This window comes from Calonectris borealis, chromosome 1 (assembly GCF_964195595.1).
Source record: "Calonectris borealis chromosome 1, bCalBor7.hap1.2, whole genome shotgun sequence".
Lineage (NCBI taxonomy): Eukaryota > Metazoa > Chordata > Aves > Procellariiformes > Procellariidae > Calonectris > Calonectris borealis.
The window spans coordinates 21173274-21187437 of NC_134312.1; the positions used below are offsets into that span (position 1 = coordinate 21173274).

At 37.5% G+C, this 14164-nt stretch overlaps 1 protein-coding gene across 8 annotated transcripts in view; it reads right to left on the minus strand.

Moving 5' to 3' along the window:
• Window positions 1–14164, minus strand: part of BRD1 (bromodomain containing 1) — a 64582-nt gene that overhangs the window by 33973 nt on the left and 16445 nt on the right. For 7 of the 8 annotated variants that reach the window (XM_075146223.1, XM_075146213.1, XM_075146204.1 and 4 more), the window contains 3 exons: window positions 10789–10945; window positions 4528–4659; window positions 199–327 (listed from right to left, as the gene is read on the minus strand). In XM_075146223.1, coding sequence (XP_075002324.1) covers window positions 199–327; window positions 4528–4659; window positions 10789–10945 — 418 coding nt within the window. The remainder of the gene's footprint in view (window positions 1–198; window positions 328–4527; window positions 4660–10788; window positions 10946–14164) is intronic. The other variant, XM_075146256.1, reaches the window with a different exon arrangement.

A 14164-nucleotide genomic window follows, 5' to 3' on the forward strand; every position in this document is an offset into this window, starting at 1 on the left:
AAGTATTTCCCAGAAATTATTTTGGTATATGAGCGTAAATAGACTTTCACAGCAGGAAGTCATAACTCATAACATCAATTATCAGAATAGAGATAAAAAGGTAACACTGCTCCCAACTCTGCATGCAATGATTTGTTTCTTGTACTTAAGTGCCACCAAGTCATATCTAAACATAAGGAAATACAGCTGAAAACATACCTCTTTAAGGTTCACTGGCTGAGCAAATATACGAGCAGAATCCTTTTCCTGCAGCTGATCCAGAACTGATCGCAGAAGTACAGTGAATGGAGTAAGCTGAAGTTCCATAGCAACCTGCTCAATCTTGACCTAAAGAAGTAATAATTATCCAATTGAGCATTTTTCATTAAGATACTGTTTTAAGTTGTTTTGCAGTAACAGTATGAAACTAGAGGTACGAAACATAATATAAATATACTTTCAGTAAATTAGTTCAATGCTACTTTCAGTATCATCAGTTGGCATTTGTCTGACATACATTTTCAGCTGATGACTTCATAAGAAAAATCACTCATCCCTTCATTGTAGACTCAACTTCAACTCCAGCTTTTCAGAACTCAAATTTGTATTTTATCTATAAATGAATTTTGTTCCATTTTTTAACTGTATTTCTTTTCTTTGAAAAGATTTTACACAATAACAGCTTCATCTTTTGCCAACAATGCAAAAATAAGAACAAGAACTTAAAGGTAACATGTTTTAAAATTAAATTTCAGTTGTAGCACCATATTCAAAGTGTAAAAAGAGAATGTGATGAACATTTCGGCTACATAAGACCAAAACAAAGAGTAATTTTAAGGAAAATGTTCTATGTAAATTCCATGAAAATAATTTAAAAAAAACCAGAATCAACATCATCTTCAAATACTTGATCATCCTTCGGAACTTTCATTGTTTTTGACAATAATACAACTCCTCTATAGTTTTATTCTCAGGCCATTTAAAGAGTTATCAACATTGAAATAGTCTTGTTATGGCAAAAATAAATTCTTAATGACACATTAATGGTTTGTGTGTATACATATAATATAAACATGTAAATAAAGTACACACACACAAACACACACACATAAAATACAGGTGTATAAATAATAATACATAATACATGTGTATAGCAAGTGATATGTGAATGTACAGGAATGATGCATGGAACTCCAGGAAGCACTCAAGAATTACAAACTATATTAGCTTGCAATGAACATTATTCACAGCTTGCAAAAAGTGAAAATGGAATGGTGTTTTTATAAATAAGGACAATTAAAAGACTCATATGTGCAACCATTTTGCTTTCACAGTTTTCATATAAAATGTTACCTTTCTGCATTATCACTTCCTCAAATCTCTTCTCCCAGCAATATTAACTCTAGAATGTCGTAGGACTCAGATGCAGCTTTTTTTTGGTGACAAAAGAATAAAAGTGCTACTCAATATAGGCAGATGTATTGGGAAACCTGAAGAGATCAAATTTTCTACAGTTCTTCAGAAACCAATTGTCTTTGCAAGTCTAACAGAATGGCTTGTTAAATAATTTCTCTATAGCAATGCACACAGCATGGGCAACAAACAGGAGGAGTTGGAAGCCACCACACTACTATAAAGCTACCACCTAGTTACCATTACTGAAACTTGGTGGGATGAATTCCATGACTGGAGTGTGGCTATCGATGGCTACAGGATCTTCAGAAGGGACAGGTGAGGAAGGAGGGGCAGAGGGGTTGCCCTCTACATCAAAAAATGGATAGATTGTGAAGAGCTGTCTTTGAAGAACAGCCATGAACAGATTGAAAGCTTGTGGGTGAGAATTAGAGACCGAGGCAACAAAGGCAACCTTGTGGTTGGTGTCTACTACAGACCGCCCAATGAAGGGGAGCCTATTGATGAAGCCTTCTTACTCCAGCTGCAGGAGGCATCACGCTCGCAGGCTCTCATCCTGCTGGGGGACTTCAACCACCCAGACATCTGCTGAAAAAGCAGCACAGCGAGCTGTAGGCAATCCAGGAGACTCCTGGAGCGCATCGAGGATAACTTCTTAAGCCAGGTAATAGACAGCGTTACCAGAGGGGATGCGTTACTGGACCTGTTTAGTTCACTTGCGTTGGTGACAACCGGGGACATCAGGATTGGAGGCTGCCTGGGCTGTAGTGATCATGCACTGGTGGAGTTCACAGCCCTGAGGGATATGGGTCAGGCAAAGAGTAAAGTCAGGACCCTGAATTGTAGGAAAGCAAACTTCCAGCTGTTCAAGGAGTTAGTCAATAGGACCCCCTGGGAAACTGCCCTCAGGGGCAAGGGAGCAGAACAGAGCTGGCAGATCTTTAAGGACACTTTCCATAGAGCACAAGAGCTCTCGATCCCCAGGTGTAAGAAATCAGGAAAGGAAGGCAAGAGACCAGTATGGATGAGTCAAGACCTGCTGGTCAAACTAAAGGGCAAGAAGGAAATGCACAGGCAGTGGAAGCAGGGACAGGTATCCTGGGAAGAGTATAGGGACGCTGCCTGGTTGTGTAGGGATGGGGTCAGGAAGGCCAAGGTGCAGCTGGAGCTGAACTTGGCAAGGGATGCAAAGAATAGTAAGAAGGGCATCTACAGGCATGTCAGCCAAAAAAGGAAGGTCAAAGAAAGTGTACCTGACTGGCAAACTGGTAACAATGGATGAGGAGAAGGCTGAGGTACTCAACAACTTTTTTTGCCTCAGTCTTCACTGGCAACCTCGCTTCCCACACCTCTCGAGTGGATGGACTGCAAGATAGGGACTGGGAGAGCAAAGTCCCTCCCACTATAGAAGAAGATCAAGTTCAAGACCACCTGAGGAACCTGAATATACATAAGTCTATGGGACCTGACAAGACGCACCCCAGAGTCCTGAGGGAATTGGCTCATGTAGTTGCCAAGCCACTCTCCATGCTATTTGAAAAGTCATGGCAGTCAGGTGAAGACCTCAGAGACTGGAAAAAGGGAAACATTGCACCCATTTTAAAAAGGGTAGAAAGGAGGACCCTGGGAACTACCAACCTGTCAGCCTCACCTCTGTGCCTGGCAAGATCATGGAACAGATCCTCCTGGAAGCTATGCTAAGGCACAGGGAGGACAGGGAAGTTATTTGAGACAGCCAGCATGGCTCCACCAAGGGCAAGTCCTGCCTGACCAACCCAATGGCCTTCTGTGATGGAGTGACTACAGCAGGGGACATGGGAAGAGCTACGGATGTTGTCTATCTGGACTTCTGTAAGGCCTCTGACGCGATCCCCCACAACATCCTTCCCTCTAAATTGGAGAATATGGATTTCATGGATGGACTGTCCAGTGGATGAGGAATTGGTTGGATGGACGCATCCAGAGCCATCTCCATCAATGGCTCAATGTCCGGATGGAGATCAGTGACAAGCGGGGTCCGTATTGGGCCCAGTACTGTTTAATATCTTCATCAATGACATAGACAGTGGGATTGAGTGCACGCTCACCAAGTTTGCAGACGACACCAAGCTGAGTGGTGCAGTCAACATGCCTGAGGGACAGGATGCCATCCAGAGGGATCTGGACAAGCTCGAGAAATGGGCCCATGTGAACCTCATGAGGTTCAACAAGCCCAAGTACAAGGTCCTGCACCTGGGTCAGGGCAACACATCCCAGGCTGGGGGCTGAAAGGATTGAGAGCAGCCCTGCCGAGAAGGACTTGGGGGTACTGGTGGATGAAAAGCTGGACATAAGCCAGCAACGTGCGCTTGCAGCCCAGAAGGCCAACCATATCTTGGGCTGCATCAAAAGATGCGTGGCCAGCAGGTCGAGGGAGGTGATTCTGCCCCTCTGCTCTGCTCTGCTGAGACCCCACCTGGAGTACTGCGTCCAGCTCTGGGGTCCTCAGCACACGAAAGACATGGACCTGTTGGAGTGGGTCCAGAGGAGGACCACAAAAGTGATCAGGGGGGTGGAACGCCTCTCCTATGAAGAAAGGGTGAGAGAATTGGGTTATTCAGCCTGGAGAAGAGAAGGCTCCGGGGAGGCCTTATTGCAGGCTTTCAGTACTTAAAGGGGGCTTATAAGAAAGATGGGGACAGACTTTTTAGCAGGGCCTGTTGCGACAGGACAAGGCGGAATGGTTTTAAATTAAAAAAGGGTAGATTCAGACTAGGTATAAGGAAGAAATTTATTACAGTGAGAGTGGTGAAACACGGGAACAGGTAGCCCAGAGAGGTGGTAGCTGCCCCATCCCCGGAAACATTCAAGGTGAGGTTGGACGGGGCTCTGAGCAACCTGATCTAGTTGAAGATGTCCCTACTCATTGCAGGGGGGTTGGACCAGATGACCTTTAAAAGTCCCTTCCAACCCAAACCATTCTATGATTCTAAAATTTTATATATTTTAAACAGTTTGTATGTGTGCGCACATGCATGTATGTTTCTTGATCCTACGTGAGGATTAAAAGACAAACACTGCAGTCTTTCTGTTGCAAAAACTGAAATTATCTTTCCTTCAGAAAAGTTTCACCAAATTAAAAGGTACTCCATTTACCTGTTCTCTTTTTAATTTTTCACGCTTACGAATAAGTTCAATCAACAAACGCGCTCTTTCAAGATCATGGCGCAGCCTTTGCCAGTACTTTAATTTTTCTTTTAAGGCTTGCATTTCTTCATCATCTTCTCTCTAAGAAAAGAATCAAAAGGGTTTCATGAAATGAAAAACGCTAACCTCTTTTTATAAGCTAGTGTTACGCAATTACAGAACGAATTCATAGGAAAGGAGAAACTACTGTCTTATGGTTACAGCACTTGGTCATAAGCTTCATACTGCAACAAAAGAAAACCTCTGGTCAGGGTATCTTCTAGAGTTTCTCAACCATCTAGCTGAAAACAAAATCTATAAACTAGAAAGCAATCCTATGGTGAAGGCTATTTACATCAGAAAAAACAATATAGCAAACAGAAACCTAGCAGCATAACAAGCTGCAAAATAAGATTCGGTATTTTCACATTAAAATCCAAACCAGGTGAACATCATCAGCTTCTTCAGAAACTCAAGCCTGGTAGAAACAAATTCTTGTGCTCAACACAGTCCACCTCCCCCGCACCCAGCAGAATGAGGACACACTTGTAACAGAACAAAATCATTATGACTTCTGAGGACAGGAAATGAAAAAGTTTATTAAATAACATAGTAACTTCAAATGGTGCTGCAAATGGGTAGTCCAGTAATACAACCTTTCAATGAATGGATGAAAGAATTTAATTCACACATTTTTAGGAAGAAGTAGTGTTTAAACACTTGCAGTATTTGGTTTGATTTGTACATACTGAAAACAGAACCCTTCTTCTTTGTTTTTACTGTTTTTCATAAGAAAAGGAAGGATATTCGAATACTACCTCTGGTATTCAAATGATATTGATAATTCACCAGAAGTCCTGATATTAGTACCAAGTACACAAAAGAAACATCTGCTTGAGAAAATCATTACATTTAAAATGAATATTTTATAAAAGAATCTCAGAAAGAGATCGAAAGCTTTGCATGCTTGCCTGTAACTAGCATAATGCAATATACACTTGATAAGTAATTGTCATGTTTTTTTTTTAAATAAAACAAACAAACAATAAATTCCTTAAGTTATAAAAAACAGAAGACAGAGGAATAAAGAAAACTGGCTAAGCAGATGAACAGTAACGTACATTACGAATTGTTACACTCATAGCAAAAACCTCCTTAACAGAAGGATAATTTAGAAACACCATAGGTCCTCTAAAGGAAGCTTATGCAATTTTTGAGACAGAAGGTTCTAAAAATAGAATTGCAAAAACTGGCAGTTTAAAAAAATATCTAATAGATTTATGAGTGCTATGATTCTATGATCTGCATCGTATTTTGTTGCTTTATACACTGTGTAAAAGTAAAGGCAATTACCTGTGGAAGCTATTAAGTTAGTTTTATACAAATCTCTGACTTCACTGAAGTTGAAAATCCTTAACTGTCAACTATCTCTATATTACAATATAGCAATCTGGAAACAACAGTTTGTTCCTCTTTTAAAAAAAAAAACCACACAAAAAAAGACTGAAAATTGTAGCTAGAAACTTCTAGTTCCCTTTCCTAATGACTATTACTACTGACAATTATAATTTCTTTTAAGGAGTTAGGTCTTGACTTAGACACATAAGTGTTGAGGGTCAGAATAGTTCAAAGTAAATTTTAACAGAACTAATATTAATATGCACATTTTCAATTCCTTAAAATTCTGAGACTCACTGAATTAGAAAGTCTACACTGCCACTAATTGCGGTTCTTCTACACCAGTTCATCTCCAAGTACAGATCCTATGTGTGGAAAAGCAACTTAACTGTTAACTGACATAGCTATACAATGTTTTTCATAGTTTTATTGTTTTTCAGGACCAAAATTAAGTTGTGGTTATTGCTAAAAATGGAAGGCTTGCCCTCCCTTTGCTTGCAGCCATTCAGAGTCTGCTCTTTTGCCCTATGTAATTGCATAGTTCATGAAACTGGGGAACTGACCCTGCTGAAAGCTAAGTCAACAAAACCACACTAGTTTTAGGGTGGGTCAGGAAACTTAAATACAGCAAGAAAAAAAAATGTTTCTTTGTACACCAGGTCTTGGGGTAGTTCATTAGAGACTCGAGTGCTTGGCTAAATCTGAAGGTGCGGTTGCATCTTTTTTTTTTTTAAAAAAAAAAAAAAAATTTCTTTTAGTTGAGTCAATTGTTTGACCAATTTCATTCCATAAAATAGGCAGGTAGGTGTAAATCTGCAGATGTGACCCAAACTATCAAGAGCACCTTGTTTGCTTTCTTTTGTGCACACATACATTCCTTTCTTGAATGTCACTCCGGCTTGGGGATTAATAGCAAGCCTCCAAATTTTTGACACTTCTATGCAAAGTAATGTTGGCAGACACAGTCATAATAGCTAAGATAAACCCCCTTTACCCTAACCTATTTATTACCTGACATACAACATATACCTTAATTAGACTAAAAAATCCAGGCATGCTGCAGAAGAGCATGATGCACTCATATCCAACAAGTAAAAACTTGGATAAAAAGAGTTCCTTTCAAAATTTTTAGTTTTCAAAAGCTTTCTGACAAGGAAAGTTTCTATTAACTTCTGGTAAAGAGCTCTTCCAAATCTTTCTTTCTATAACAAAGCCAGAAAGTTTCTTCTGGCTGATGACACAAGAAAAATTTAGAAAGAAACTCTGTGGTATCTTCTAATGGACTTAGTTCTTGCTGAACACCAAATATTATCTAGAAAAGCTAAAACTGACACATTTATTAATACTGAGGGAAGAGGGAAACACTTCTAAGTCTGCACACAGAACATGCATCAACTGAGAACTGGTCTTCAGCTCCATCTCCCACCGTGAGCATGTTACCAGTCTCTGCATACTAGCAGGAATACTGCTGGTGTACCAACAGTTCACTCCTTAGGCTGGATGTGAATACACGGAGACAGCCTCACTCCCTACAGGGGCTGCAACTTAACATGAGTCAAACAAAAATAGAATTACAGTGATGGAATTGGATCTTGATCAATACAATTAGTTTTATTAGACCTCTGCTGGCGCTTGTATGCCAATCGGTCAAAACTATTTTGTGGTTGCAACTTGTGTTCTTACACAAGTTCAGATATTACTTTAGTCACCAGCACCTTCTACTTTGTTTCTCCAAACAGTGGTTTTAAACCAACCTCACTACAGCAGCAACAACACTTAAATTTCACACCTTATTTTTATTTAAACAAACATTAGAGAAGGATCAAAACCACCTTCTACTAGGTGTCTTGAAACCATTTTCAAGGTTTTGGTTCCTCATCTTAACATTTCTTTTCAGTAATAATAATAATAATAATAATAATACCTCCCCTGAATCTGTATTATACCAGTGTTTATGTTCCTTTGATTGACTGAAAAGCTATTCAGGTTTCTTGTCGTTCTGACCTCTCACATAAAATGAGGTAAAAAGAATTTTCCCATCTAGACCGAAATGAAGAAAATAATCACCTGTATCTCAAATTTTTGAGGCGTTCTCACAATGGCTATGCTACAGCTGTTTATTAAAGTCTTCACTGTGGTTTGGCTTATACTTAGAGTGACAAAGATGACTAATGCATCAAATGCTTTGCAGTTATGACTACTTCAATAGGTATTATAAATACATATTGAAGATGCTACAGAGAAGACACAATGTCATACATAGGACATTTGCTATTCACAGAAAAGCACTACCTACACATTTTTCATCAACAGAATCATTTAATACTCAGCTTTGCTTGAAACTTGCTTTTTCTTTTCAAGAGACAAAGTTAATTTCAATTATAAGTTTTTAAGCATAGAGCCTCAGAAGTGCCCCAGTTTTTAATAAACCAATATAAATAGTTTCCAATTAATGTAGAAAATATTTTCATTCTTTTCTTACTTAAGAATAGTGCATAGTTCTGAAATCAGAAAAGAAAAGAAAGAAATAGTGTTTGTACAGGAGTGCAAATAGGCAAAGGGATTTTAAACAGCTCCTGTCTAAGGTTTATTTTATTATTACCAAACATCAATTATAAGAATAATTTTATTTTGGTAGTCACTATTTAAATATTTAGAAATATTGCAGTCTCATCATGCCATCTCAATAGGAAAAGTACTTCCTAACTATCAACTAGCAAGTATAATTTTTTCAGACACTAACTGTAGTCTAGGTCTATACTGCCACTTGAGCCCTGGCATGTGCTTGATTTTATTATTTTTAAGGACTCGAGCTCATTTAAAAAAAGTCTACTATCTGAACAAATTAATTTCAGCTATTATTAGGTAACTGCCAGCCACCACTTTCCAGAACAGAAATTTCTCATACAGAATTAAAAGATTAATCAAAGATTAAAAGTAGAATACAAAATATTTTAGAGAAGTTACAACCCAAAAAATAGTATTAAAATAGAGTAATAAAGAACGAATGAAAGAAAGATAAACAAGTGGCCAATTTATATTCAAAGTTAATTCCACCTAAAAGGAATCCACCTAAATTCCACCTAAAAGGAATCTGAGCATCTCAGCTATGATGAAAGGCTGAGACAGCTGGGACTGTTCAGCCTGGAGAAGAAAAGGCTCAGAGAGGAATCTCATCAATGTGTATATATACCTGAAAAATAAACACCTGAAGGGAGGGTGCTAAGATGACCAAGCCAGGCTCTTTTCAGTGGTGCCCAGTGACAGGATCAGAGGCAATGGGCACAAAGTGAAAAACAGGAGAGTTCCTCTGAACATCAGAAAACACTTTTTTTTTTTTTTTTTTTTTTTTTTTTACCATGAGGGTGACCGAGCACTGGCACAGGTTGCCCAGGGAGGTTATGGAATCTCCACCCTTGGAGATATTCAAAAGCCGTCTGGACAACTGGTCCTGGGCAACTGGCTGTAGGTGGCCCTGCTTGAGCAGTGGGGTTGGACCAGATGACCTCCAGAGGGCCCTTCCAACCTCAACTGTTCTGAGAATTATTAATTACTTTTTTTCATGAAAAGCTAAGAAAAGAAACACACACAAAACCAACAGATCAAATTATTAGGAAGCAGTGTTGACCATGGTATTTTTATGACTACATCAATTAATGACTTAATCAGCAAATAGCAACACAATTCAAACAAAAATAATAGTTAAGCTTTAAAGGGAATAAAAAAAATCTCAATTTAATACAAGTAAATGATTATAAAATGCATTCTTAAGTTCCAGAGGCTATTTTACAGGAACAATTCCACTGGAAGTCAAACACCTGGAGAATGGAAAGAACACAGCCAACTACATTTTCAGTTCAATTAAAAAAGGTAACTGGGATGCAGTAAGAATTTCCACGTCATGATGCTTCACAGCCTTTCAAGGTCTACGCACACGGATCCGTATACAGAATTCAGAAAAGAAGTTTTATTATTTTCGAAGCCACCCAGTAACTTGAAATCAAAACAATAAAAGACCTGCCAAAATCTCTAATGTCACTGAAGAGCTGTTAATATTACAAAAATGGGAAGCAGAAGAGTACCATTTTCTGAATCTGATACACATCTGGAGTGACTGTTTTTCTGTTTTTCAGCAGTTCTGACTGGTAAATGTGTACAACTTTAACCAACCTAGATGGATTTTAGATAAAATGAGTTTTCCTTGAACAAAGTATCAGCATAACTTTATGCTTGTCTACAATCCCACTTAACTATGTCAAAAGTGAAACTAAAAGTTGAAATAGGTCTTTGAACTTCATCAACAACTTACTCTTTGTTCTGTTATTACTGAACAAGGTGGGCAATAAGGATCTGAATTTGAAAACTGTAAACTAGCATGTCTAACCTTTACTCTGCAAAAATCTGTTTTTCTCAGTTATAAGTGCCAAAGACGACAATTGCTTTGCATCTTTTGATGAATTTAAAATAAAATTTAGTTTTTATCTTACTAACTCATAGCACATCGAGGAATTAGTTCCAAAAAAGACACAATACTAGTCAACAAATAATGGTATTAGGATAGTTTTGGTGACAGTATTTTTGTGAAACATTTAAGCAAAACAAAAGAAGAACCCATAAAAATATATGCATTTTTTCATATCTCACAAATTAAAAAGCATTAGATAATGCCTGATTTCCAATACAGGTTGTATTACTTAAGAGTAAGGTAAAGAATTTACTGAGTGCTGAATAAGAGAAAGTCTTTACTCCATGCTGTGTTTCCTGGTTAATTTTTTACTCAGTAAAATAGAGATTTTCTGATTTCTTCTTATAAGTAAAAAGTGTGTCACATACCTGTTGTGTGTTTCTTTGTGACTGTAAACTGGACTGCAGCCTTCTCAACAGAGGAACACCATTCCTAGACAGTCTTTTAAGCAACCAGTAACTGTGCACTCGTTCAACAAACTGCTTCTTCCGCTGAATGGCCACCTGATTCATAATCTTATTTAATCTAAAATATGGAAAAACTGATATTGTATTTTTCACAGCAAAGCATAAAACATATTTGTCTATGGAATTTAAATATCATATATATGAATGTATAACATAACAGCAGTGATCACCATTACTAATTTCTTTCAATGACATCCCTTTCAGTACAATTATTTCTGAGCAGCAAGTTACAATCACATACAGCTGCTTGACACTGTGGTTTCTACCAAATACGTTAAGGCACTTTATAAAGCTAAAGAGCATATATTTTTTTCATGATCATTATCTCAAGAGCAATCCCAGATTAGGGCTGAGAATAAAGCTTTATGTGCATTTCAGAATAATTTTCCTATTGAAAATAAAATCAGAAATAAAGCTCTAAATCCCTACAAAAGTTTTCAGATCATTTGTTGCCATCTTCACAGAATTAGTAGTTTATTTTAAAGACTATACATCTTCAAACTTTTTACATAAAACATGAAACAAAAACCTTATATTACTCATCTACTAATATTAAATTTTTGTTAAAAAAAGCAAACAAAAAATGTAAAACAGAAGAACACTTATTATTTTACCCCACACATATGATGAAAATATCCTCACAGGAAAGATGCAAATGAAGACGATACAAACAGTTAAGCAAAATATCTTGATTAAATAAATAGTATTTCCTCCAAACTTGTTTTTAACAGATGCAAATACTGTTTACATATACTCTGTTTAAAAATACTCTAAGAAAGTGCTATATGAATATCACAAGCAACAAACTTGACTACTGTTTTTTAAATGACACATTAAAATGTCCAAGTCTCACACACGACACTAACCTCTCAAAAAAAAGTTTATCTGAAACAGATCTTCAACTCTCTGTGCCTACAGTATCTTGAAATCATGGCAAAAATATAAAAAAAAAAGTTGATGGTTGTAGAATGAAAAAGTTTAGTCTTTGTATGAAATTTTTGTCACTGATGGCAGCCCTTGCAAAATTAACACAAGATGCCCCAAGGCACCAACCACCTGTATTGTTAGGGGGATTGTTCATTTGTTTGGGGGCAGTGGTGAGTTGGAGAGAGAGAAAAGGATTTCCCTGAGCTGGACGTAAGACAGTTACAGAAGGGATAATATCACTGAACAGAAATCTAATTCACTCAGTGTATTACTACCCATAGAAAAACTCTACAATGGATAGTAGTAGGTTTATCAGAGATTCTCCGAAAAAATTTAATACCTATATAGGCAAAATTCAATTCAAGAAGTACCTGATTTGTAGACGTTTAAATAAAAATCAGGAACATGTACACATATTAGTATTCTTCTGCTTTTTCCCTTTTAATATTAGGAATAAAGCAGTTTCTCAGATAAGTGGTAGAAGAAAAGTAGTCAAATACCTAAACAAAATGTAAAGCTATAAGTAAATCTTGGTTAAAATGATTTTTAAGAATAGCTGAGAAACGTGATTGATATTTTTCAGACAGACATACAAGTGAGTCTACCCTGAGTTCACCGAAGGTCAACTATCCCTGGTTGTTTTTTCTGGGCTGCGTAGGAGGTAAGGTGCAATAGGTCTCCTCAGTGCTATGCTAACTGTAGCTACAGAGCTTTCAGTCATCAGAGGGTAAAGGCAGAGCAAACACAGGTTTTCTTCAAAATACAGTGCCATTGTGTCCTTCGGTTCTTCAGTGACATTGTTTTTCAATTAATAACTAAGCCAGTTAGGCATTCTTGAAAAATTTTAGCTTAACTTAAACCTTAGAAAGTCTGCAGATGGACTTAGGACTGTCTTGTAAGTCTTTCACTGAAGGGCAGAGGCAGGCTCCACAAAGATTTACTCAATGCAGAACAGGCCTTGATGTGACCATATTAAACTTCAAACACAACAGAAATACAATTAATCATAGAATGAAATCACAATCAAATAATTATTTTCACATCTCTCTCTTGGAAAGAGCAAAACCTGCTGAACTGAGTCAAAAAAAGCAGAGCCAAATATACACCTATTTGGAAAGATCAGAGAATTGTAACTTAACATGAAGAAAGGCGCCTTGGCTTCATGCCCATCAGATGTGGCAAGACTAAGCAAACATCTTTAATTACAGCTTTAAGTACATTTGCCCATCCACATAACGAACCATTCTATTCATAGATAATTATAATAGTAAAGTGCTAGAATAAGCTTAGGAAAGATGTTCACAGAAGATATTCTCCAACTTTAAAAATGCAAATAAACAGAAGGTAATTTGGAGTGCAGAAACTACCTAACAAGAAGTAGGAATCTACTCCTCTCTGCCTTCCCTTCAAATAAAACTAAATACTGGCTGTTCATATTTCATTTAGACACCAGACTTCTGTAGCGACAATATAGCACCAATCACCCCTTAATTTCTCAAAATACAGAGGTCAGAGGCTCTTCACATGGCAGGTATCTACAGAGCCTCTACACTATGATCTTACTGATACAACGAGGATGTTGATCTGCTGTTAGATCCTAAGAACGCACTAACTATAGCACAAGTCTTTGACCATCTTTTTGCTTAGTCAGATACTCCCAGGTAGATTTTTACTGTCCAAAATGCTTTAAATTTTGACAGACAATACAACCATTTTGGGGAAATAAGACATGATTCGTCCACTACTGTAGAACCCTAGAAGTAACACAGACGGATTATTAATTTTGAAGCTCCCACCTTGAGAGTGCTACTGTATTGGGAAAGAGGGTCTCACTCACAAAGATACATTCAACTGCAGTGAAGCCGAACACAAGCATGAAATAAGGCACATAAGTATGTACCAGCCTTGAGCAAGTTCCTTTCTGCTACCTGAGCTTGAACTAAATTTGTAAATGTTGAAACTAAATTTTCAAACTAGAATTTTTAAATTCTTTGAGATCTTAAAGGAGCTTGCTGCACATTCCACTTCCTTTTTTTCCAATAGAGAGATGTACTTCACAAGAAATTACTGAAGAGTTAAAAAAAATAAAGGTATATATTTGAGGTAGGTAAGGGAGAGCTGTTTGAAGACTTTATAGTTTTGCAATCCAGGATCTGACTTGCACAAGACAGGATTAACTGCTACACTACACTGACAAATCCCCCACGCAGAGGCAAGGCTTGCAGAACTTAGGTCACCTCCTAGAACTGCATAAAACACCTCAGTCAAGGTATTTTTTTGCTAAGGTATCGGTCCACTCTAGAACTTTTTCCATGTATAAGAATATCAGGAAAGAACAGCTTTCTGTAGT